This window comes from Ambystoma mexicanum, chromosome 9 (genome assembly GCF_040938575.1).
Source record: "Ambystoma mexicanum isolate Mex_15411 chromosome 9, UKY_AmexF1_1, whole genome shotgun sequence".
NCBI lineage: Eukaryota > Metazoa > Chordata > Amphibia > Caudata > Ambystomatidae > Ambystoma > Ambystoma mexicanum.
In genome coordinates this window covers 677593742-677620417 of record NC_090931.1, presented here as the reverse complement: position 1 = coordinate 677620417, position 26676 = coordinate 677593742, and the positions used below count along the sequence as shown (strand labels likewise).

Here is a 26676-nt window from a genome sequence, read left to right as displayed (position 1 = left end):
AGTATTTGGCGAAAACACAGGATGTGTTCACCGATTTGAGGGCCACACTGCCAGAAGAACACATTTTCTTCGCCAGGGCATCAGTCTTCTTAGACTCCCTGTCTGTTGGCAGGTTTGAGTGGATGTGGCTGGTCTGGAGCTCACCGTACGGCTTGCACTATCAGACCCTGAGGAGTAGAGTGAGTAGATAGAAATGGTGGGTCCTCCCTCGCCAGCTTGTACTTCTTGGTCAACTCAGAATCTACAGGTGGAGTGGAATAAGGTTTTAGCCACAGGTGGTAATGGGATCAGCTATATCAACGTTGAAGGGCAAGGCCTTTTCCATTGGGGTACCCCTGTCCAGAATATGTGTCAGGTCATCGGTAGAGAGTGGCTTTGTCGTGGTGCCCAGACCCAATGCTTCCACCACCCTCTCGATCGTCCTGTGTTACTGGACATTAGCATGCACATATGGGGCGGCTTGCTGCATTTCTAGGTTAGGAGATGTGTCCAGACCACTAGCATCATGGAGGCCTTCTGCAAAAGTCACCAAATCAGCCTGGTCGGAAAAGTAATAATGTCTGCTGGCCCCCTCACCCAAAGTCAAAGGGCACCTGATCCCCTGCCCCCACCCTCGTTGTCGACCAAATAGTGTTGAAAAACATCGACCAAGACTCTGGTACAAAGGAACTTTCGGCCGCTGATGACGTCATCCTCACCAGGTCTAACGGTGCCTTTACAGTAGTCATGTTCGAGCATGACGGCATCGGACCCGACTTGGCTTCCTTGGTGCCGGAGCCTCCTGGCACAACCGAAACCACGGGAGCCTACTGCCTCGAGACGAGGACCGTAAAAGTAGCTGCTGTTTTAAACATTTGGAGCATCTGATCCTTGAAAGCCTCCCACTCTGCCCTCGACACACCTGGACTCGGGTTATTTTTACAGCGTTCCTCCAATGAATTGGGGTTGTGCCTGCGTCGGTGGCGCCACTTCTTTTTGTGGGAAGACGAGGACGAGTGGCTCAGAGAATGCAACCTTTCCTTGGCCTTGTTCTGGGGCCTGTTCTCTTTCTCAGGTGTAGAATCCACTGTGTCCTACCCCAACCACCTGGTGGTCCAGCGAGCCAGCGATTTCGATGGGGGTCACCCGAGCGCTAGCTTCACCGGTCGCTCCATCAACGACTTGGGGTTCATTTGTTAACAAAGATCACAATCCTCTTTGGCGTGATCTTTCCCCAGACACCACACTCAGATACCATGTGGGTCGGTGATCGACATCTTGGCCTTGCAGTCTTGACACTGATTGAACCCGGATGCCGTAGATGAAAAGCAGACAGAAAATTACAATTTGCAGTCGAATTTTATCGAACTGAAAATTCTCTCACAAGACTGGTTCTGAAAAGCAGCATGCTGAGCGTGTGGAAAAAAACAACTGAGGTATGGGGGCGTAGTGAAGTGGAATGTATGGTGGCTGACGAGTGGCATGTTGAGTCAAGAGGGATCGATGGTCGAGTCTAGTCATACTATGCCCCCTGTTGAAAAAGTTTCCAAGCAGCTGTCGCTGGAATGGATATCTATCTGATGAGGAATCTGCGGGAGAATGCAATCCATTGAAGTGCTGCTACTGGTCTACACTGTGCTGCACACCATTTTTTCACAATAAGGAGAGAAGCTAGTAGAGCGAGAAATGATATAGGAATCAACGATATAAACAACAATTCCATTCAATAGAATAGCATCCTCATCATTACATTGTTATAGGAAAGAGCACTGCTCTGAAGGTTTTCCTTTTGGGGAGATTTAGGACTCTTCTTTCACCCAAAGCAAACAAATGATATACAAAAGAGGAAATAATACATTGTGGGTTGGACAAGAAGAAATGTAAGACAACATTTGAAAAGTAGAAATAACTTAATTAGGAGTCAGAAAGAAGCTTAAGATTATGGGCCGCCAGGGGGCGCACAGATGCAGATCCTCTCCGTGTGAGCTCTGCTTCCCAGACCCCAAAAGTGCTTTGAGCCCCCACTTTTGGCCCCTCCACCCAACAACGACGGTCGAAGCTTGCTGAAGCTGGCCCCCACCCTCTGAGCGAAAATCCAGAGAAAATCAGCCCGGCCCGAGCCTCCCCCTCCGGGCCCTCTACGCAGCGTCTTGGATGAGCACTGCAGCCGTGGGAGATCCGGAGCGGCCGGCCCCGCCCAGCATCCTCCTGCGGAGTTGCGGTGCCTCGCAGGCTGTTCCCTCCCCGACTTGCCCTGAGGCCTGCGCAAGCCGGAAGTGCCCTGAACGCAAGGCGGACACTCCCGCCCCCTGCGCTGAGGCAGAGCGAAGGACCATCCGGGTGAGTGCTTTCTACCCACAACACATGTGGACTCCCCACGGCCCCTGAGACACGTCCCCCTGTGCTCGCGCTCCCAGCCCTAACACCTCCCGTGGGTAGTGTTACTCAGCCCACGGGGTTAAGACTTCCTCCTCTCCTGCCTGCATAAAGAGCTAATCCGGAGCGGCCTGAACCCCCCGCCCGGTCTCCTCCTCCAGAGGTCCACAGTGACCCACTGTGGTCGCGACCCCGTGGCCCACAGAATTGGCCCACTTCTGAGTGGCGGCCGTCACACCACGCAATCGGAAAGACACTTGTGGCACTTTAGGCCCACCCCCAGGCACCACTGAGTCATACGCCCCCCATGCGGATGTTATCCACAGGCCCAGGGTGGCCTATCTGATCCAACACCACCTATCAACCCACGAGGGAAGCCCTGGACGCCACGTGAGGGGCCTACTGACCATCCCCTTGAGATAACGCACGGTGCCATAAACCCCTGCTGCACCTGAAAGACTGGGTACGGGGTCTACGCCCTAACCAAGCGCTCCGTGCCAGGCGCCTCTGGACGGCATAGCTGCACCTAGGGCTCGGCTCCACCACGTTGAATGAACCCCTCTAACAGGTCTCCAACGACCACGGCAGAGATCCCACCTCTCGCACTGAGGCCAGCATAGAGGGTTGGGCCCCCACTCCTGGGGCGTGTGCCCTCCTCTATACGCTCCCTCCGAGCCCCCGCTGAGACCCAGGCTGTCCGCTCAAAAAACCTCCACCTACGCAGCCCTGCCAGGACCTATGTGCTGACAAACAACACTACTGGGACGCCTCGGACGAAAGAGACCCAAGAACCACGAAGAGGGTGCGACGCGAACGGAGGGTAGGGCCCCTGACCCCAGGGCGTGTGCCTCCTCCCAACGTAACACTCCGGCTCCACGGGTCACCTGAGATACCGCCTCGTAACCCACGCCGGCAATGGTTTGAAACCTCTATGCAGAGGGTATGGCCCCCACTCTAGGGCTGTGTGCCTCCTCGCACCCACACATCGCATGAGCATCAAAAGCAAACTCGCCAGATTCGCCTACATTCCTCCATACCCGGACGCTGATACCAACTGAGAAATGTCAGCGGTGCCCCAGGAGGCGGGTGCGGCCTCCACCAAGGGAGACATAGCCGCCCTCCTAAGTGAAATCAGAAATATGGGGGATAATTTAGGAGGCAAGATCGCCAAAATGACCCAGAGGGTTGATAGCATAGAGCAGAGTCTTGTATTCAAGACAAGGTTCTGCACTGGTTTTTTTTTTTTTTTTACATTTGTTAGAAGGGGTCGAAAACAATCAAGCCTCGATCTACACATTGGAGACCCAACTAGACCTCAGAATGCGCAACATAGAGAAAAGGGAGGAGGACATTCGATTGAAAATTGACGATTTAGAAAATAGGGAAATGCGTAACAACCTATGATTTTTTGGGATTCCGGAACGTGAGGACGAAACAGAAGAAGACCTCAAACAAACCATACATGACATCATCAGGATCCTAGTCGTAGACGAGAATGTTGACGAACCCACAACTGAACGGATACATAGAGCTGGCGGCCCGTCAGGAGGTCCGAGATCTGTCCTGGCCAGATTCCACAGATATCAAGATAGAGCAAGAATTCTCACGAAGGCCAGGTCGGCTGACACCCTCACTCTCAGCGGAGCTCAAATAACCATCCTCCAGGACCTCTCAGCGCTTACCCTAGCCCTACGACGTCTCTGTAGCCCCCTAACAAAATGGCTCAAGGACCAAGGCATGAGATACAGGTGGGGATTCCCCTTTTCCCTCCCCTTTGAGCATGGGAGCAGGCGGATAATGCTCTGCTCTGAGGACGAAATCCGAGATTGTATTTCAGACCTCCTTGGCACTGAACCACGAGAGGGATCACATGACGAATCATCACAGGACAGAGCCAAAAGGGGACCTCATGGCCCGAAAAGGAAAAAAGTCAAGGGATCCAGAAAATACAGATGTCCCAATGATTCCCCGGACAGCAATAAGTGAGGCAATAAGTGAGGCAGTACGCACCGAACTCTCGTCCTGGTGATGTTCATCCAGGACCTACGGGTCGGAGATTCCGCACCTCGCGGTAGGACACTACTTCATAACCGCCAGACACTGCCCACTATGAGCTCACCACCGGAATCATAACGAATGGCTGGCTGGAGGACGATGGACCGAGAAACCGCATGTATCGTAACAATTTCCTTTTTATGATAACAGTTGTTGTTGCTTAGTTAGATTGTAATTGATGTTGATTTCTAAAAATTGGGCGGGAGGGGGCTCAAAATCTTAGTTTGGTAACATGTGAGATGGGGAGTCGCGTGGCTACGACCCTCATGGGTGGTGCGACGGTGGACCGGCTGCGAGCACCTGGTCCAATATGGACGCCATCGACACCGGGACTCAGTTCTTCATGGAAGAAAAAATCACCGACCACAACTTAGAACTGAGGACAATGGGTATTACATTTAATACCCTAAAGGGGAGCGAGGGGGTGGGACGAACGAAGTTTCGAGGCCCCAGGTGGCACGAAACACTCATCAGTATACTTCCACAGAGGCAACTAATCGCAAAAGGCGATGCGACGTGCATACCGAACTCACAGAACTCAGCGATGTTCAACGGTCGTAACGAATCATGTGACAGGCACGGCACCCTTAAAATTGGCACACTCAATGTCAAGGGTCTCAACTCCCCCACTAAGAGGTCGCTAGTATTCTGAGAATTCAAGAGAGCAGGCTTAGACGTACTCTTCTTACAAGAAACCCGATACTGCAAAGGCGAGGAACGGTTGGTCTTATATCCCAAACTAGGCACAGAGCATTGGGGCTCCGGCCCGTTGAAGAAAGCTGGAGTGGGCATCTTGATCAACAAGGCATTACTATTTGAGCTATTGAGATCCTGGTCAGACGTGAGCGGCAGAGCAATCGTGCTGGTAGGCAAGATACAAGGTACCATTATCACACTCGCATCCATATATGCACCCAACACTGGCCAATCCCGGTTTCTCCAACAAACGATCCCCAAGGTTATGACCGAAGCGGAGGGTGAAGTGATCCTAGAAGGGGACCTCAACACTTGGATGGACCAAGAGGTGGATAGGCAAGCAGGCAATCCTTCTGCAATCCCCCAATATGGCGGTGCCCGCTCACGTGTGGCAGACCTGATGGACGTCTACAACCTTATAGATGCATGGAGACATATGAACCCGACTCGAACAGGCTTCACCTTCTATACGACGCTGCACGCCACGTACTCCAGGATCGATTATATATACTTAACGGCTGCACTCACCACGGCAATGATAGAATCCAGTATATCTCCGGTCACGTGGTCAGACCATGACATGGTGACTGTCACTCTCGACCAAATGGCCCTCCCTCGGAAGTGTTCCATATGGCGTTGTAATGAATCGCTCTTTAAGGATCCAGTTTTTCCGGGATCAACTGGAACAAGATATCACCCATTACTTTGAACAAAACAATACGGGGGACATCTCCATGAACACAATCTGGGAGGCAGGCAAGGCCACCTGGAGAGGAGTTCTCATCATGGAGGGAGCGGCGAAAAAAAGAGAACGCCAACTCATAGAAAGTAGGCTTAGAACTGAAATCACCCAACTAGATTGCATGGCCCAATCTGCAACCTCCGATAGATTACTGTGAGAAGGGGCCCGGAGTGGAGGGGGTGCCGGGAGGGGTAGCGGGACTCCGCGGGATCGCGGCAATGGGCCGCGAGACAGAAAACGCAGCCCCGTCCCGCCCGTTCTCCCCGGGACTCTACAGGATCGCGGCAACGGGCCGCGACATGAAAAGAGCGGCCCCCTCTCGCCCAGCCTTACCTGAACCCGCCAAGGGTAACGCCGTGGCTTGCAGCCCGGGAGCCGGGTGGGTGACGGCGAACCCGCGGGAAACATGGGCAGTCACGGAGAGCCGGCCCACACGGCCCGCCGAGCGTCTCTCCCCACCAGGAAGGGAGAGAAGGGAGAGACGGCTTGCTCGGCGGGGCGGTCCGCTCTGGAACGGCCACAGAAACAAACACACATGGCGAGAGGGAGAGACTTCAAAAGGGGGAAGGGACTCACGGGATGGAGTTGCCTGGGAGCGGGACTCTTCTGGCAGGCAGCAGAATCAGCCACTCTGGGAAACCACGGCAGCCTTTAAAGGAGGCGGGACATGGCAATACCAGCCAATGAGAAGTCTGATTGACAGGGAAGCTTTCCATTGGGGGGGAAGCAAGTCACTCACATCATATAAAAGCCCGGGAACTAATCCAGCGTTTGTTGTTGATTCTCCTAGTCATACGAAGAGGACGAGGAGAGAAGGAACAACTGGTGGGCCTATCCGGACAACAAGGAGACTTAGGAGGGTTTAAATCCTGTACCTGGAAGACTGCCTAAGAGTGGAGTAACTCTCAAGTAGCTCATGGACTATATTTTCATTAGTTTAAAATCACATGAATAAAGTATAATTTCAGCAACCCAAACCTGGTCCGGGTCTTGATTCCTACAATTACACAAGATTGAAAAAGCCAATGCCAAAATAGAAGAACTACTGGAAACTGGAAACAGGGGACATTGTGCACAAACTCCAATGCCCGAAACAGAAACACTATGCACATGGAAATAAGGCCGGGGCCCTACTCGCTGCAAGACTCCGCGGCCAACGCCGCGAGAGGTGGGTGCCTACTATATATGAGGAATAAACACCCCACGACCATCGCCCCCCCAATATCCCCAAAACTTTCGCCAATTTTTATGAGAAACTATACACCTCGCAGGCTGCACCGCACGCACAAGCAATCACAGACTATCTGTCCAAAGTATCCATGCCGTCTCTCCCGCCAGACATTGCACAAGCCATGGACACCCCCATAACGGCGGAAGAAGTAGAGGACGCAATTAAAAGACTCCCAGCCGGGAAGGCTCCCAGGAACGATGGACACACAGGATTTTACAAGACATTTCAGAACGCCCTACTCCCATTCATGGTTGACCTCTTCAACAACATTCTTCTCTCCGGTGTGGGCCCCAAATCCTTTTCCGAGGCTCTGATAACAGTCATTGCCAAAGAAGGAAAGGACCCTAAGCACTTTGCCTCATATCGTCCGATATCTCTTTTGAATATTGATGCCAAAATGTACACAAGAATTCTCACTGCACGCCTAGAGTCACACATGCCCTCGATAATCCATAATGACCAAGTTGGCTTTATCCTTGGTAGACAAGGTGCAGACTCCACACGCAAGACCCTTCACCTAATACATGAAACCAAAACATCCCCAGATATGACAGCATTGTTATCGACGGATGCCGAGAAGGCGTTTGATAGAGTCGAATGACACTTCCTAGAGGCCACGTTGAAGCAAATAGGTCTGGGCCCTACCCTCCGCCGAGCGATTAAAGCTGTCTACACGACCCCGAAAGCTCCTGTAATGGTGAACTGCCAGATCTCGCGCTGGTTCCCGCTCACTAGAGGAACAAGACAAGGCTGCCCCCTTTCGGCGATACTTTTCGCGCTATCCCTGGAACCACTTGCCCGAGCTCTCCGAGCGGACACTGCCGTGGAAGGAATCCGAGTAAATGGTAGAGAATATAAACTGGCCTTGTATGCAGACGGCATCCTGCTCCATGTACTAAACCCGCTGTCGTCAATCCCACGGGCGATCCACCTCATAGAAGAATACGGGACACTATCTGGCTTTAAAATCAATAGAACCAAATCCATCCTCTTTCCACTCCATGAACCCTCCCCAGAGCAACAAAAAGAGCTTGAACACCTTGGCCTGACCATAGAGGACTCTACACTGCGCTACCTTGGGATTAACATAACAAGAGACCTGACTCAGCTCTACGAGGCAAACTTCCCCCAACTTCTCATCGCCCTCAAGGCTTATCTCTTGAAATGGAAGCCACTTACAATCTCTTGGATGTGACGCCTAAACGCGATCAAGATGGTGACCCTCCCACGTTTCCTATGCCCATTCCAGGTCCTCCCCATCACGATCCCAGAACACTTCTTTAGACAGGTCAAGAAAGCCATACTCGAATTCCACTGGGACGGAAAGAAAACCCGAATACCGTACGATATCCTGATACTACCGAAGGAACTGGGAGGAGTTGGCCTTCCAGATATAGAAAAATACTATCAGGCAACCCAACTGAGAATTCTGGTCCCACACCTACGGGATAGAAAGGACCTTCAATGGGTCCAGCTCGACAATGATAACCTGGTCCACGTGACCCTCGCAGAGTGGCTATGGGTCCCTAGATCAAAGCTTACAAGACGCCTACGTGACCACCCGATATTGGGCACTATGTGGAACATCTGGAGGAAGGGAAAGGGCATGACTGGAGTCACAACATGGCCCTCCCCCCTGAGCCACCTCTGGTCTCCCGGGATCCGTGAGAAAATCCCCGAACACGCCAGGTATCAAACCTGGTTTGATGCCGGCTTAGAGAGAGTTGGCCAATTGTGGAGAAAATAGAAATTTATATCAATCTCGGAATTAGAGGAAGCCCTCCAAATCCACCAGATTCCGATCTTCCTATACCTACGATTGAAAGGGGTGTTATCGAGAGAAGAATGGAAGACCACCACACGCAGAGAACTGACACCCTTCGAAACAATCCTTGACACACCCAACATGACCAAGGGGTTAATATCCCACATGTACAAAGCCTTAATCACCAAAGACCAATCTCTGAGCCTCCGCCTCAAAGAAAAATGGGAAAAAGACTTCGACAGAGAATTTGACCAGCAGGCCTGGGACAGAATCTGTGAAACGCCGGCCAAAGTATCAATTGCCACCCAATACAAACTGCATGCCGTGAAACTACTCCACCGGTGGCAGTATTATCCGCATAGACTGTCTAAAATGTTTCAAACCTCCAGACCAAGATGCTGGCGACATTGCGGTACGGAAGCAGACTATTGGCACATGTGGTGGAAGTGCCCCAAAGTGCGCATTTATTGGCAGGAGGTCCTGGGGTGGATTAAGCGACTAGATGGCATAGAAAGAGAACCATCCCGGGAGGATAGCTCAGCGGCAGCGTGCGCGTCTTGGAAGCAAGACGACACGAAGCAACAACAGGTTTGATCCCCGAGTCCGCGCTTAGAAACCTCTGGGTGTTTAAGCGCGTTATAAATACGTAACTAAGACAAAAAAAAAACACAATTACGCAACTAAGAAAAACAAAAAATTCCTCTAACAGCACCTTGATGCCTGCGGGCTGTGTGAGCGCTTTATAAATGTAAAATAAATAAAATAAAAATAAAAAATCCCCCCTCCTGATGTTGTTTGGCCTTGAGGAAGAAGATGACGAACTGGTGCGGGCGAAAGGTCTAGTGTCCCCCCCTTCTACTGGCAGCCAGAGCAGGCCTAGTCATAAAATGGAAATCCCGACGACTGCCAAATGAGAAGGACTGGCTGAAAACTGCCACTAATATTTACACACTGGAGAAAATAACGGCGGCCCTCCACAGCAAGGCCGCGAGACACGAGGAAACTTGGAGCGCCTTCACAAGCAATTATATCTCGGGACCGGCCACTGACCCATCACCTAGTCATTGAAAGCTTCAACTAACCGGTTCTAGCGAAGAATGAAAACCGAGAACCACATCGCCTAATGCCCGTGCCTGTCACAAACCTAATCTGTAACACTTGACAACAACAACCATCGAAAGACGTCACATCGCCTGTTTTAGTACATTACAACAAGCACCACGCCCTGGAAGTGCTATGAGCAAGGACAAGGGGAGAGAGCGAGGGAATGGGAGTTACACTGTTCACCTGTCAGAAGGGGACGCATATTTCATTGTATTTTTGCTGTCTAAATGTTGATCGGGTGGGATGCAATATTCTTATGTGGTTACTATGTATGTTCAACTATGCATCCACCCCCTGGTTCACTTCTGATGTTAAAAATTAATAAAATTGAATTTGAAAAAAAAAGAAAGAAGCTTAAAGAAGCTGATAGAACATTTGCGCTCTTATCTAAGGGAAGAATGTGCGTTGGAAGCCCGGATAGAGGCTGGTGGCCAACCTGCAACTGTTCAAAGATTCTTCTGAATCCTCAAAATATACAGGAGGTAGCTTACGTGGTAACTATGAGCACACCCTAACTGGTGGGCTGCAGTTAACCCGATCTTTGGAGGAAAAGGAATACTGCAAGACCTCAAGTTAGTGATCTAGACTGGATTGAACACGAAGTTAAAAAGTCAACTTCCTTAAAAAAGGCAAATCCAGTTTCCCTGAAAAGCCAAACACATAATAATTCGGATCATGGGGGCCATTGAAGAGTAGTTTGAGCAAATATATGACAGTGGGACTGCCATTTCTAGGATTCGTACAGTGACATTGGAATAGGGGACACTGAAAAGCTGAGCTCTCAAGCCAAAATTGTCTCTCCTCCTGATATTATGGTACAATTAATCAATTACCCAAGGATAGAAATACCAATACTTTTTTCACATCAACATTTGGCAGCATTCTGCACAATTGAAACCTACCTGTGTCAGACCGGATGCTTTTAGTAGCTCTTGTGGTGATCTTGTCCCATAGAGATTAGGAGGACGAAGTGACAGAATTCGACTGTATACTCTGTTTCTATCCTGAAAACAAAAAGACATGCATCAGAAAAGATGTATTTTGTGCCTTAATGTTTGCAAATCAATCCTAATTTTTTGGTCTGTTACAACACAGCTGACAAAATGCACAACATCATATATGGAATGATGTGGCAGCTTAAGGGAGTGGGGAAACAAAGGCCACTGTAAAAGATTCAACAACAATTGCCTGCAGCTCACGTTTATTCCCATCTACTCCACCCTACTTGCCACGTACAATTCACAGTGATCCAGTGCCATTATATCGTGAGCACACCCACGTCTGTTTTTGCCATCTGAAGCCCAAGGCTTGAACTCTGCTAAGCATCAACAGGATTCAACCCTGGAATCTCCTACATAGCAGCAAGCAGACTGAACAATAAGCATAACTCAAGGAGAGATGTCCAATTGAAACCTATAATCAACTTGGCGGATATATTATGAGAAGAAAATGGCTTGTGTGCAGAAGGCCAGCAAATGTGGCTATTCCTGGTAAGTTTAATGGGTGGATTTATTTTTAAAGGGCATCATATTATTACAGACCTCGATCTCAACAGCATTCCAGACAAAGAATCTCTGAGGGGACAATTTGCATGCCTGCCTGGGACAGCGCTTTATACACAGGATGCAGTGGATAAAGTGACCACCAAAGAATGCAGTCCCAAGATCCAGTAACAAATCCAACCAGCCACTCACAAACTCCACCATTCGATCAACCACAAAATAGATGAGGCAGGGCTGAGACCATGAAATGTGAGAGTGGTGTCTGCTAACCAAGGTAATACAACATATAACAGCGAGAAGAAAAGCGCTAGCACCATTGATTAGCTTCTTGTCCTGATTCAGTTGTGGTATCGCATAAAGGATGAGCTTTCAATTCAACCCCCAGAAAGTGACCACAACCCTTTATGTCATGAATATATCGTGAAGTTTCCTGAAGGATCAAACTGAATGGTTGCTTCAAGGTGGATGTAGGCAGAGTTTCTAACAGGCGAGCACTTAAACAACCAGTGCATCGTTTTGAGGGAAAATGGGCTGGGATGAAAAACTATCCAAGAGAATGTAAAATTAACCGCGGGGCTGTCTGATTCTGTAATGATGATTACAAGCTTTGAAGTTGCAATAGCCAGACTCAGTCCCTAGATGGACAATAGATCAGGAAAAGGGAAAATTAAAATTTGGCGGGTATAATACGCAATGCAGGAAAGCCAAATATACTAAGTGGCAGCCCTGAAATCACCTACCTTTACCTCAAGGGAAACTACGCAGTTAAGATCAAATAAAAGATGATGCCATCTACTATTAAATCTGCTCAAAGGGACAATCTCTGGAGGAATTGAATGATAGGGTAGAAAAAAAGCTGTTCACTGCCGCGTTTGGGCTTTGGTTGCCACCGCTACAAGGGAGAATGGTGGCATTGAAGGTTTAAATACTAACATTACTGAGATGGAGTGGATCAAACGTTGTGGGGCTCTTTATGCTGATGATCACAGCTTGGATATCTGTGATGAACCACCATGAATATCTCATTTCATGTAGCTCTGCTGTGACATACAACCTTACTATTTGATTTTGGGTTCAGGCTACCTTTTTGACCAGTGTGCTTAATGCAGTCTGTATGAGTGGAGTGGCATCTTCAAGATGGAAAAGCTTGATACTGGTCCTCATTTAAAGGAAAGGTGCTAAGTTAAATCTGGGTGTTATAAGCCACTATCGCTCTTGGACTCGGTAAAAAAACAGTTTTGTAACCTTCTTTATAATCGTATCCTTGACTGGTGTACTTGTTCTCTTATATGTCCAATACAATAACATTTTACTGAACTAATATTCAAACTGTGAGTCTATGCTTTTTCACTGAAGGCCTGAATACTTAAGAACATACCTTAACTCTTTTGTTGACATGTACCAAATATTGTTTTGGGTATAGACCACCTGTTTTGTTAGCTTACATGGATGTTTCTAGCACTTTTGATTGTGCAGAAGATATTTAGGTTGGTCATTTTTGGAGAAGTGGATGCCTGCAGCTTTGTTAAACATAGTGAAAGTGCTGCATCATGAAATGTAAGGTATGGCCCCTTATGGGTACTATCAGCTTCTTATTGTTCCTATGGAGGAGTCCTTCATGGGGTGCATTCTTGTACCCTTTATTAAATGTATACATTTATGACCCCAGAGGATTCTTTTAGTTCTATAAGCGATGTTTTCTATTACTTCAGACAAAGTTTTTTACTTTTCTAATATGCAGATGATGCAGCGTTTCTTTCTTGCAACGCGCTTCAAGATCTCATTGAAGCCTTGAAACACTTGTGTATAGGCGTGTTGCAAATGCCATATCGTATCATATCATTATTGGTTATACCAATCTATATATATATATATTTGTGAAGGTGTGTTTGTATGTTCGGGGTTGGCTCCAGCCCCATAACAGCTAGTGGACTGAAATGTTGGCCCAAGGTCGGCATACTAGTCTGGGGTGTACAGACGATAGTGAAATATGAACAAACCCACCCATGTGCCCTGCATAGAGCAGGGTCCGGCCCTGTGCTATCAGTATAGTCGATTTTAGGAGCTTGCCGATTTTGCAATTGTTGGCTCCAGCGCCACAACAATTGGTGGGCTGAAAGTGTGGTCCAAGGTCGGCATACTTGTTTGCGGTGAACTGGCGATACTGAAATCTGACAAACCCCACCCATTCGCCCTGCACAGGGTGGGGTCCGGCCCTGTGCTATCAGTATAGGTGATTTCGGGAGATGGCCAATTTTGTGACTTTTTCAATAATAGGAAGTTAGGACACAATATAACATGCACAAGGCTATAGCAGACTGCTGCGTGCATGTGAGCTACAGGCCCGGGCAACGCTGGGGGTTATGGCTAGTTTACTGATAAAATGAGGCCTATTTGTGAACACTGACAAACCCAAAGTCATGGCAGTGTGGCTATGTCATCTTCATACCTGATCCCTCTTTTTTCAATTCTAAGAATCAAACCTTCTGTGGATGAATAGCTATCCCTATCTGGGAATATCTTTTTCAAACAATTTAACTTGGGAATAACCGATAAATAAGCTTGAAATATATGTAAAACAAGTTAATTCTGCCATTTATCAGTTTGACAAAGAGACAGTAATCCACTACAGTCACTATTGAGGGGTTGTCGGGGTTAAGGTGTAGATGTGGCTGTCTATGGTGCTTATTTGGTGAAATACAAGGGGTGAGAAGTTTACAGTAGAGAAAAATACATTCCTAAGGAGTTCCTGAAGGTTTCACGTCTTCCCCTTTATTTGCAATACTTTAGGAAATGTGAGTTTCACATTTAATAGACTCAAATTAAAACCACTTTTACTCTGGTGTGCTCTCCGGCACAACCCAAGAGCTGATCTAATGCAATCCACCGTTAACAGTATGTCTCAGCGTGACACATTTTCCTGTACATCATGGCTGAACTATGTTTAAGCTCCGAGTGCTGCATCGCCAAAGTCACCCTCTTGAAGCTCTACAGTGTCATGGGCCTGTAGCGGGTACACAGCATCTGAAGTGTGGACCACTCATGTTACTGTGAAGCTTATCACTGGACCTGGACACTGAATTGCTAACACAGCTGCTCCCTGCCACTAAAAGGTGCCTGAATCCTTCGGCCCTTCACCTTTGTGCCTATAGACTCTGTGCAGGCTCACCTGAGCTGCTCACATTGTCTGAGGCACTTGAGCATCCTATTCTGTGGCGTCTGCCGCATAGGCCATTTCTTACCCTCAACCCAGTGATCTTCAGAACCGTTAGGTCACTGACAAAGACTAGAAATGCTGTGACTAGTTGCAACAGTAGTCAAAAGAAGAACACACTCCACCTACCTAGAGCCTTTGCCTATTCTGATTGAGGGTCAAAGTGAAGGTTTGCATAGCTGTTTTGAAGTCCCCCTGGCACCCATTCACTAACATCGGGCGTAAAGTTCCTGCATCTATCCTTGCTTTACCTTTGATGTTACAGGATTCCAGTTTGGATGCCCCCTCCTCCCATCCCCAGGCAAGAGTTGGCATCTGCCCTCTTTTTTGCAGGGAATTTTAAGGGTGCGGGAGGAGGAAACTGATGAAACAGTGTCATGGTGGTTGGCAAAGTCTTTTATTTTTTATTCAAATATTCCCAAGAGCGTTTTTCTCTGCCGCAACAAACTAAAGGGGCGGTCAGAATGTCGGTGGGTGATGGCAGCACAATAGAGTTCTCTTGAAAGAAGTTAGTCAGGAGGAATGACTCCCTTTCCCCTGATATTGGATAAAAGTTCTCTTGCAACACAAATGTCCAAGAGGAATTGCTCCCCTCACCTGCTGTAGAACAAAGGTCCTTTTAAACTCAACCTGTCTGGGGGAATGGCTCCCTTCCGCTGACGTAGGCACAAGTGTTGGTCTTGTTTAGCCTTTTCCTGAACACATCTGCACAAAGGGGAAGGATTCCCTTCCCCTGGTATTATTCCAACTTTGCTTTCAATAAACCTGGTGTTCTCTTTGCCAGGAGCATGACTCCCTTCTCTTGGCTTTCGTGAAGGTTTCACAATGTCCACAAATTTGACACCAGGGGGAATGACTCCCTTCCCCTGGTTTCTGGTACAGAAGATGTACCCTCTGTTGGTCACTCACTCTTGGCCTTTCGCTTGGACTCCCTTTACAGATTTGAACAATGTCCCAATTCCTTCTCATGGGTTCAGTGACTTCTGGTACGTAGGTGATGATAGATTCCTCAAGCATACTGTTCTCCTTGGTGAGGGACCCAGAAGTTTCTCTGGTGGTCAGTGCTCTTGTGCCTGCCACTGGGACGAGGAAGTGTTCCCCGGATGCTTCCTGTGTCAGCGGTTCCCTCTGTGTCCCCGCCAGGCCTCCCATGCCCCCCTTTACGCGGGGTCAGGCACTGCTCCGGTTCTTCCGGGAATGTGTTTCCCGCTCTGCTGTTTCCGAGCATTTACCCCATCGGCCGGCAGCTCCTATGCGTTCCTGCAGACTTCCCGAATAAGGTCTCTGTGTCTTTGTAGGAACGGTCAGTCCACCTGGCCATGGTCACACCACTGCTCTTCTCTGTAGGTGAGGCAGATAGGTCCACTCAGTGGGGTCGCCTTTTGGCTCTCGCAGTGTCTTGCTGGCGTCTGCTGCTCTGCTTGCTTCTCTTTGTGACGGGATTCGAATCTCTCGGGTTCCTCAAAGACAACCTTCAGTCTGTTTGCACTTTCCCTTTACGTAGTGCTGGTCCCATCCCCGCCGATCGTCAACACCTGCAGTGTATGATTGCGGGGCACTCTTCGTGACTCCGGTGATCCACCTTGTGGCATTACTTGATGGTGTTAACTTAATGCCCCTGTTGTTCATCATCCTAGTCCTTCCTACCTGACCCGTTTATTCAGTATTACAATAATGCATGTGTTTGTTCTCTAAGGAAGTGTTAGAGAGGGGCTGTAGGACTAGGGAATGTATGGGGGTGATGTTATTTCCAGTAGTACACCATAGCTGGTCGTCAGTGAGGGAGTTCCTCCGCATGAGGTCCTCCTGCATTAAACCACCCCTAGGGGGGCTATTGAGTAGTGGCATCATCTCCCTAGCGTCTTGGAGAGAAGTGACAACACATAGTGATTCGTCACAGAACCTACTTTCGCTATATTATGAGATGTGACACTGATTGAAAGCACTGCCTACCGCATTGAGTCCACTGCTTCCTAGAGAAGAACTTTAAGCAACTTTAACGTTGGTCAAAAGCAAACAAAACCTGGTTTCTTATCTTGAACACAGTGTAACACCGTCCTTAGGTTACGGATTAACTCAACTCAATACGTTTAGTTACTGGCTACTGGTGCTGCCTTATAATTTCATAAGGCCTGTGATAACTTGTTTAACATATTTTCCCCCCATTTTAGGTCAGTGTAACTGTTAAGGGAGTATCTGCACAACCACTAACCCTATTGTGGGACAAAGGCACAGAAAAAAGTAAACAAAGGTAAGCAAATCAATCTTAAAGGTAGACAGAATGGAAGAGTGGTCAAACTGAACTCTCAGGAAGGGGAAGCAGGCTTGCACAAAGGAACAACTACACCAAACACATATCCATAGAAAATATACCACACTGCCATACTGAAAACTATATAGATTTGCATGTTACACGTATCTAACTACCAGTTCAAATAAGTATGTCCGCATGTAACACCCTTAGTATAAAATACAGACTATATTATAAAAAGAGTAAAGTCAAATACGACACTCCTCATCCCTATACTTAAAGGGAAAGCTATCTTAAGAATGGTATTGGCCCAATGGATCGGGTATGCATTTTTGAGCATATATCGATTGATCTGAAACTCTTTTCCAATGCATTTTACCTTCGGTTTCCTCACATTTACACATGCGAAAATCGTGCACCGGATGCTGCCCTCTTGTGCTAATCTTATTCATTGATCCATTGTCCTGAATTCAAGTGGCCTTGCGGCAGTAAATCAGATCACCCGCCCCACAGGTTGACAGCGACATGTCAAACCGATTTGCTCCACCTCTTCTCATGACGTACCCTGTCATCACCTACATCATCACGTTAACCAACACAAAACCAGGAAGATCAACAAACAAACACACACACACATAGCATAAACGTTCACTTTCTTTTCACAAAAATAAGAACTTACGCTGCTAAGAAAATACTAATAGTCAGGATTTTACCAAGACGTTATATTTTTTAATTCAATTTAAACATAGAAGATTACATCCACGGAATCATTGAAAACTTTTGAGAATATAATGAATGCAAGAAAATGTTTACTACAAGGCATAGTTCCGATTTTTTGTTCGACTTTCACATTCCATCAAAGGTTTCAGATTGTCTTCATCGATCTGTACTTGAATTGTGAAGTCAAAGTTCTGTGTGGTAAAATCGAATGCACTTGTGTTCCATCTTCGTTTTTGTATCGATGCACATGGCGTTCCGTTTGTGAGGGAAAAAGATCTCCTTTGACGTCGAAAATGCAGCACTTTGCCATGCGCACGCATTCATACCATAAATGCTGGCATGTATTACTGGCCGCATTAATGGGCAAACTGGTGCCGCACGATCATCCCAAAATATAATAATGAATGTTCTGTTACTGATGGTTATCTTCCAGTTCTGGTTAAAGAACCCATCCATGGTAAGTTTGTATACATGGCAAAACTATGTAAATTTGGCAAGGCACAAATATATATCAATACCCAATTGGAAAAATAAGTTCAACAATAAATCATTTTAATTAAAAATAACATTTTCGTTAAAATGGACATTTACAATGTACACTTTTTGTGTCAACTTGAATGTCAATACTGTAACATCATTAATCATGAAGGGTACAATTGCATAAATAATATGTATAAGTTTACTTACAATATTTGCTGATTTTCCATTCTAGCAATGTAAAGATGAATGACCCTATCACTTGAAAGCTCTTATGAATAGAAAAATAACTTTCATATGTTATATATTTAATTATAGTGAATCTTATTTCCTTGAGGTTACTCGCCACATTGTGTCCTTCAAAATGTTAGTTCTAGGGATTCAGGGACTAATAAAGAAACCCTGCATTGTCTGGTCATGTTACCAAAGGTTTTGTTTTCGGGAACAAATACCACAGAAATGGACAATATTATCTTCCAGTTTCAATTGCAAGCTGCGCTGTGAAAATAGGAAAATAATTGAACTCTTAACAAGAAGCACATTTTTGTGTGTTATTTACTATAAATAAATACAGTCTTAATTAATTTTAACCTTGCTAAATTATTTTAATAATTTTAACGTGCAAGACTACATGCGGACATGTGAGTGTTCATGTGGTTAGCTAATTTTACAATGCAAATAGATAACTTGCCTTCAAAATCAAATTTATTTTGGTACAATCAATAACGACTAACTTCTTTCAACCCAATTCAAACAGTATGCTACAATAACAACACCCCTTTTATCCACAGTATTATGTGAGTTTGCTACAATAGTAACCAGTTGGGCCACGAGCTGGGAGTGCTGGTGGGGCTGGTTGCTGTCCCATTTCAAAGACAATTATGTTGCTGTATAAGTAAAAGCACACCAGAAACAGGGGTCCATGTTATGTTGTGATTTGTAACACGCACTGCTGCCATTTTCATGGTCTCCATGCGCTCTGTGCCACCTGGCTCTGGCTCAATGCAGCAGCTGCAGCCTGGAGCAGTGCAGGGCATGGACACCACAGAGTGCTGTGTGCTCAGGGCCACTCGAGGCATGGCCAGTCTGTGTGGCTGACCAGTGCCCCGTGGACATAGGGGTGCCCTGCCCGCAACTGCTGCCTGCCTGCTTACTGTGGCATGATTTTATTTTCTGGGCATGTATGATAAGTTTGGTCATAGATGCCCAGAAGGATGGCCGTCGCAAAGCAGGGTGTGGAGTGGATGCGTTATCTGCGCCTAAGGTTCTGGTCTGGCAACGTGGTGATGCGTTCCATGTTTTATTTTTATAAACCAAGATTGGCGGGTGTTGTTGCTTTTCTAGAGTGCACTTTGTGGCTGCAAGTACAGCACTTTCTTGTTGTGTTCTGATGGCTTCTCTTTTGGGCATCGTGTAAGGGCCAGCCCTGCTGGACCTGGCTGCATGTAGACTAGCGGCCTGGAGCAGGACACGGCTGTGGCTGTATGCTTCTGCTCTGTACATGCACAATGGGTGGCACAGTAGGAGCATGATTCGTGTCACACTCCAGGACGTCCACTGCACTGCAGGCCAAATAAGGGCAGAGCCAGTTGCACAGCATGAGCACACAGCTCCATGTCCCACCCCTGTCTGAATGTTGCAGGTATAGGGTGCAGATTCAAGTCGCCATATGGGGAGCAGGAACGATTGTGTGCATCTTTATCATTAATTGCCCATGGTCCATTTGGTGGAAAAACTAACAACTTTGTTCGTGGCATGCCCAATTCAATCTTGCAACTCTGTAACAGTTAATTTCGTAATATACCACCAACACTTACACCCAGGTGACAGGTGTGTTCATGTGTTTCCATGCTTGCATCCTCTCTATGGAGACAGCCAGCATCGAACAAGGGGGAAAACATTTACGTTTTTACTCCTAGGCACCAAGTACTGTGTTTATGCTCCATTTTTGAGTGAGGGGTAACAGGGACCCATGCATAGTTTTCGCAGTCTCAGTGAAAGGTTTGAACGGTATAGGGGTTGTGTGTTCTGTGTGTTGGGGAGGCTGGATGTGAGCTTGGGTGTCTCTTCTCTAGGTCTCGGGAGTGTTGGATTTATTTATTTTGGTATTTTACTCTACTTATTGTGAATCAATCTCTTTTATGATGACATTACTATCGCAATAGCTTTTACAATCAGGTGTCAGTCTTTCTTCAATGTAAATTCAAGCACCCCATGACAACAAAACATATCTATCACACCTGGGCACAGCCAACACATCTTCACATTTCTCAATAAACAATACTTGATTACAGACACCTCAAACACGCATTGCTAGCTCAAACCCAATACAACTTTGACACATGCAAAAATCTGTCCATCAGTTACATCACTTCACCCTTGTTACTCTCCTACATCCTTCAAAATGAGTTACTGTACCTATTCTCTCAACTGATAAGTATGTGTTTCTGCTAGCTACCTATTCACCTTCCGTGCTGGATAAAAACTCTCTTCACCTCTACCATGACTGACTATGGTCTTCAAAAGGCCGTTCAACAACACAGCGCTTCTTGGACACATCAATGGCACACATATTAGAGCATGCAATACATTATATATGGTTGAAAAACACTATACTACAGACAGACACATAGACAGAAGGAGAATGATCTAAAGAGCTACATAGTTGGCCAAAAATGTTAATAGATCACCAGAAAAAATGTATACACATATATACGGGTGCATAGAGCGTGATGGATAAATAAAGTTGCCGACAAAGTGAGATCGATGTATACAGACTAATCTATAAAGGCATATATAAAGATGTATACTTGGGGAAGAATAAATGTTGATGGATCGATATTGATAAAAGTATGCATTTAAATATATGAAAACACATTAATATAGTCATATTTGAGGGGAGAGATGGATGCAGCCATCGAAACACGCCTATGGATCAAGGTATATAGACAGACTGTGATGGATACGTACTTTGATATAAATCAAGAGTTACATTGCGTAAAATGTATAGAGAGATGTGGCTAGACAACGACAAACGCATAGAAGTGGATGTATGGCATACATTACTCACCGTAATCGTATTTCTGATGCTTATATCTGCTTAGATTCATTGGCTATGCATAGTCTGACATTTAGTGGTACTTCCTACTTCTAGGGTATGAAGGTTTGTTTCTGCTGAATTTGAAGGATGTTGGAAAAAAGTAGCAGTTCAATAGATTAACATGGAAATTTGAAATTAATTTAGGCGAAAATCTTGGATGTGTTCTAAGAACCACTTTGTCTTTGTGGATGATAATGATAGGGTCTTGGTACTAAAAGTGCTTGTAGCTCACTGACACATCTTATGGAAGTGATGGCCGTTAGAAAAGCAGTTTTGTAAGTTAAATGCTTTAGACTGGCTTTGTGCATAACTTCAAATGGCGGACCCATTAGTTTCTTAAGTACAACATTGATGTCCCAACCAGGTGGTGGATTTGAAATGGTTGGATATAGTCATAACTTCTTCCATGAATTCTTCGATAACTGGTCATTTCCACCATATCTTATTTTGAGAAGTAGTGTAAGCAGACAGAGCAGCTAAGTGTACTTTGATTGAATTAAAGGCTAAACCAGATTCTAGTAGGTAAAGCATAGTGGAGTATATTCAATGGAGAATAGTTAATTGGCTTTATGTCGCCTGCACCAAATGACAAATCTTTTCCACTTGTCTTTTGTTAGGCTTCCATGCTTCTTTAAGGATATCCATACACCTTTGTGGAAGATTTAAGTGCCCAAATTCTATGATCTCAGGAGCCAACCTGCCAGGTTCAGAGTCTGAGGGTATTGGTGGAATGTTGTCTCTTTGTGTTGGGACAGCATGTTGAAAATGCACGAAAGTTTGATTAGTTTGCACATTGCTAGTTTGAGTAGGTGTTGGAACAATGGTTTTTGCGCCCACATTGGATCTATTAGGATTAGTGTGACTTGTTCCTGGTGTAACTTGTGCACTATTTTGTACATGAGTAGTGTTGGTGGAAAAGCGCAAGCAAATTTCCCTGATCAACTCATCAACAGGGCGTTCCCCTTGGATCCTGGTTGGGAAAACCTGGATGCAAAGTCTAGGCATTGTGCGTTTTGTTGCGTACAAGTCTAGAGGTGGATGTCCCCATTGGGTGAAGATATCCCTTAAAATATCTTTGTGTATTTGCCACTCGCGTTCTACGGGTAGTTGCAGACATCTGCTTAGTGTGTCTGCTAGTGAACTGCGTTACCCCGAATATATTGTGACACTAGCAACATGTTTTGTTTGAGTGATCACTTCCAAATCTTTTGGGACAACCTGCCACACTTAGAGAGCGAGTCCCTCCCTGTTTGTTTAGATACAACATGGCAGTGGTGCTGTCTGTGAGGACTAACACTGTTTGCCCTACTAGGTGTTGTTGAAAAGCTTGCTGGGCTTTGAGAACTGCTAGAAATTCTAGTAGGTGTATGTGTTATTTTGCTGTTGTTTCTGTCCACATGCCATGAGAAGTGTGATGAAGGTAATGAGCTCCACATCCTGAAGGTGAGGCGTCGGTTGTGAGAGTGGCTTGAATTGGTGGACTGCGAAAAGGTTTCCCTTTTAATATGTTGTCTTTTGTCCACCAGTGTAGATTTTGTACTAAGGTTAGCAAAACTACCACTAGATCATCCCACTGAACGTTGCATGAGACCATTGTTTCGCTAGCCACTCTTGCATCGGGTGCATGCGCAGCCGTGCGTGTGGAACAAGACAAATGCATGAAGCCATTATCACAAGTAGGTGAATTGCCTTGGACACAGTTATTTGGCAACCAGCTATTTAGTGAGGTACTTGAAATAGCATGTTGTGTACTTTCTCGTTTGAGGGGCAGACCATTTATTCTTGTGTTTTTATAATTGCTCCCAGGAATTGTTTCATTTGACTGGGAACTAGACTAGGTTGATTGAGAACCCCAATTCGAACAACAAGTTGATTGTTCGTTGGGTGTTGCGTTTGCAAATTTGTGGGGTCTCCCCTGTTACGAGCCTTGTCGTTTAAATAAGGGTACACTAGGATAGATTATCTGCATAGGTGCACTGCTGCTACCACTAATACCTTTGTGAACACCCTTGGCACTGATGAATTGCCAAAAGGGAGTACTTTGAATTGGTAATGATTGTTAGTGATTTTGAAGCACAGGTATTTACTGTGTGCTGGCAACGACGAAATATGAAAGTATGCCTCTTTGCTGACATGAAATCCCTGTTTTAATAGAGGGATTACCTCATGTAGAGTTGTCATGCAAAACATATCAGGTTTGACATGTGTTTGCTGGATGCAAGTCTAGTACAGGGCGCAAAGTTAAGTCATTCTTTGGCAAAAGGAAGTACATTGAATAGATAACATTGTTTAACTGGTCTGTTGGGACTATCTCGACTACGCCTTTTTGGCAGCAGGGTATTTCCTCTTGAAGAATTAGTTTCTCATCTGGCAACATCTTCAATGTTTTGGAGGATTTTTTTTTTTTTTAGGAACTCGAGACAGTACCACCCGGCCACTGCGGATAACACACTGGTCGGATGTGATCCCCTCCCATGCGTGGGTGAATTGGCAAATGCGGCCTCCAACTGGAGATGCATGGGATGGAACTTGTATTGGGGTGTCATTGTTTAGAGGCAGGGGAGCCTCTGTTAGTGGAGGCTCTACCTCTATTTCTAGTTCTTCTAAAGCCTCTTTGAAAATTGGGTTGGTAACCAGTCGACTGACCGTGTTGTTGCCCCAGGATGAGGATTGGCATTAGTTATAGCCCATGGATCGTGACTACACTTGCCCACGAAAGGAGCAATCGGGTGTTGAATACCCCTCGTTGGACGAAAGGCCTGTTTGTTATCTGGCCTAAAGACTTTAGCGTCTCATGTACTTCTTTTGCACTCTTTCGTGCATCATCAACGGCTTTGCCAAATAGTACAATAGGCTCTACTGGCATATTTTCAAGTGTGGCCTGGCTCTCTAGCTTGAAACCTGACTGTTGAAGCCAGGTGTGCAGTTTGATTAGGATGCCTTCTGACAGAATGCGTCCCGCATTTTCTGCTGCAACCTAATATTTTCTTGGGATGCAGCTGGCAACCTGTTTCACTTCTGAGATAGTTTTAATGATCCAAAATTTTAAGGGCTTAGGGACAGTGTCACTGTGTTGTTGTATTGTATCTCAGATATGGCAGTTATACCTGCCATGTTACGCTGTGTTATTCGTAATCCCCGTTTGGTATGCTGCAGAGGATGCTACTTTGCTGCCTAAAGTATAGATCTTTTGACTCTCCTTGTCTGGAGGCACTTCAAAATCCACAGCTAAAGTCAGATTTAAAAAAAGAATATGTTCCCAAGGTATAAATGTTACGCCGTTCCTGGCTGTCTAGATGGATTTCATGAAGTGTACCACTTTCTTTTGTAGTCCTCTTTCTATTTTATTCTTTCTCTCTTTTTCATTTTCTTTCCCGTTTTCTTCCTGTGTTCCCTCTTATTTCTTTAGTGTTCCGTCTGTATGTTTCTAGATGCACTCATGTTTCTTTGCTTCGTCGTTTCTTTCTTTTGTTTCTTTCTGTCTTCACCCATTTCACGTAATCCTTTCTTCCTCTCACTGCTAGCTCAATTCTATGCTAATTTAACACATTTGTTTTTCTTTCATCATGAAACCTTTAGTTGTAAACTCTATTTTGATTCTCCATCTTTCACTGAGTTGGCCTTACCCTGGCATTCAGGGAACATCTCTAGGGGTCACTAACTCTCCCCCTGTATATTCTTATCTTTGTGCCTTATGCGCGACATGGAAACTTCTGAAACTTTGGCTGCAAAATGTCTCCCAGCTTCTCATCCCAACGTTGCGAGCGCACTTGTATTCGGCGTTCGTTGACGCTTGGCCACAGGCAAACCATAATGTTATTACACATCAAAGTGGCCCCTACTCCTCCGTGATGCGACATTCCCTGTCCAATCCATCCATTGACTGTGGCGCCTAATTCTTTCCGATAGGCCTGGCTGCGTTCACAGACAGGGCCTTCGTCTTAAATGCTCTCACTGTCCTCCCTGTATGTGATGGGCATTTCATTCATTGGCATTTCAAAGAGAGGCGGTCTAAGTGGAGGTGGGGTGTGAAAGACAGAGAAAGGAAGAGAGCGAGAGAGAATGACAAAGGAATAAAGGTAAGCATGTCAGCAGAACGGCCAAATTATAAATGGTATCGTCAGAAACCTCGAAAGAAAGATTGTTTGATAATCCCTTACAGGACATAAACCCCTCCTTGACCTCCCTCTTCCTGTGTTTGAAGGATGGTCATACATCAGGGATGGGAGAGGCCGGGTGTGAGGAATTCAACCATCTGCTGAGCTGCAGCAGTCATTCTCTCAAACTCTAAGAGAGTGCCAGTGCCGAAAAAAGAGTCCCGGTTTTAGCCATCAGCAAACACCGGCAGAAATAAAGCACTGTGTGTGAGGATCCCCTCCACCTGGGTAACAGGTAATGGAAAAGTTAAGGAGTACCTTATCTTGTCTTCTACAGGATCCACAATGACTCTAGGACCCCTAGACGACACCTGAGCCTGGAAGAGGCTCTTCCTCGTCACAGTACTTTTGGTGCCTTAGCAGGCGAAGTGGAAGTTTCTTGACTTCACGTGACAGGCCCCTTGAATGATGGACCCACCTTGCAAGAAGTCGTCGCTGGCATGCCAGGGCCAAGAGAAAAAGAGGAACTAGGTGATTTCAGAAAGGCAGCAGTTTCGGTCTTTGTAGTGCTCTCCTTTGGACGGGTGTTACTCCAGCTGTGGATGTCCTAAGAAGGTGAAACCTGCTGTGGACTCCGAAAAGGGCTTGCTGAAGAAGATATGACCCCTGGGGTCGTTGGATACCTTTCGATGGCGACTGGTGCAGTGGCAGAAGTTGGTGCTGTGTGTCTGGATTTCGCGGTTCACAGTCTTTCGGATCTTCGCTGCTGCAGCACAGACATCTGGATGGCTTGTGGCGACCTGGACTCGACCACTGGACTGGACTACAGACCCTCACCAAGGCTGGACCCTCTAGACGTCTTTGGATTTTGGTGGCGAGAAACCCACCGGCGGACCTTCCTCTGCAGACAGCGAACTGGAATCTTCTTCGGTGGGGAACAAGTGGTCAGATGTCGTGTCAGGGATGTCACTTGAAGGATTCTTTGATCAGGTGGAACTTTCGCCACTATGGGTGTCAAGCAGCATTATGACAGTGTACCCCCTCTTCTGGGCGGTAGACAGAAATCTGGTCACAAACACTCCTCTGGACCCTGGGTGTCACAAATGGACTTCTTCGACTCAAGATTACCAAGCACTTCTCTTCTGGACTCTCGAATACCCCTTCACAGGACAGCAGGCACACATGACTGGCTTTCAGGCTACCTCCGATGAAGAGTAGCCGGTGCACGATAGTCCCTCGTAGCTCAGGAAGGTGTCTCCTATCCAGGTCCTCTGTTGGCTCGGTCCTTGGGTCAGCTTAGCAGTTTTTGGATTCCTTGAAGAGATAAACCGCAGACTTCTTCCTCCAACTTGAAATAGGATTCAAGC

General features: G+C 46.4%; 1 protein-coding gene across 3 annotated transcripts in view; it reads right to left on the bottom strand.

Moving 5' to 3' along the window:
* NBEAL1 (neurobeachin like 1) overlaps positions 1–26676 on the bottom strand; it is a 2018929-nt gene that overhangs the window by 452603 nt on the left and 1539650 nt on the right. For all 3 annotated transcript variants that reach the window (XM_069615520.1, XM_069615521.1, XM_069615522.1), the window contains one exon: positions 10851–10952. In XM_069615520.1, coding sequence (XP_069471621.1) covers positions 10851–10952 — 102 coding nt within the window. The remainder of the gene's footprint in view (positions 1–10850; positions 10953–26676) is intronic.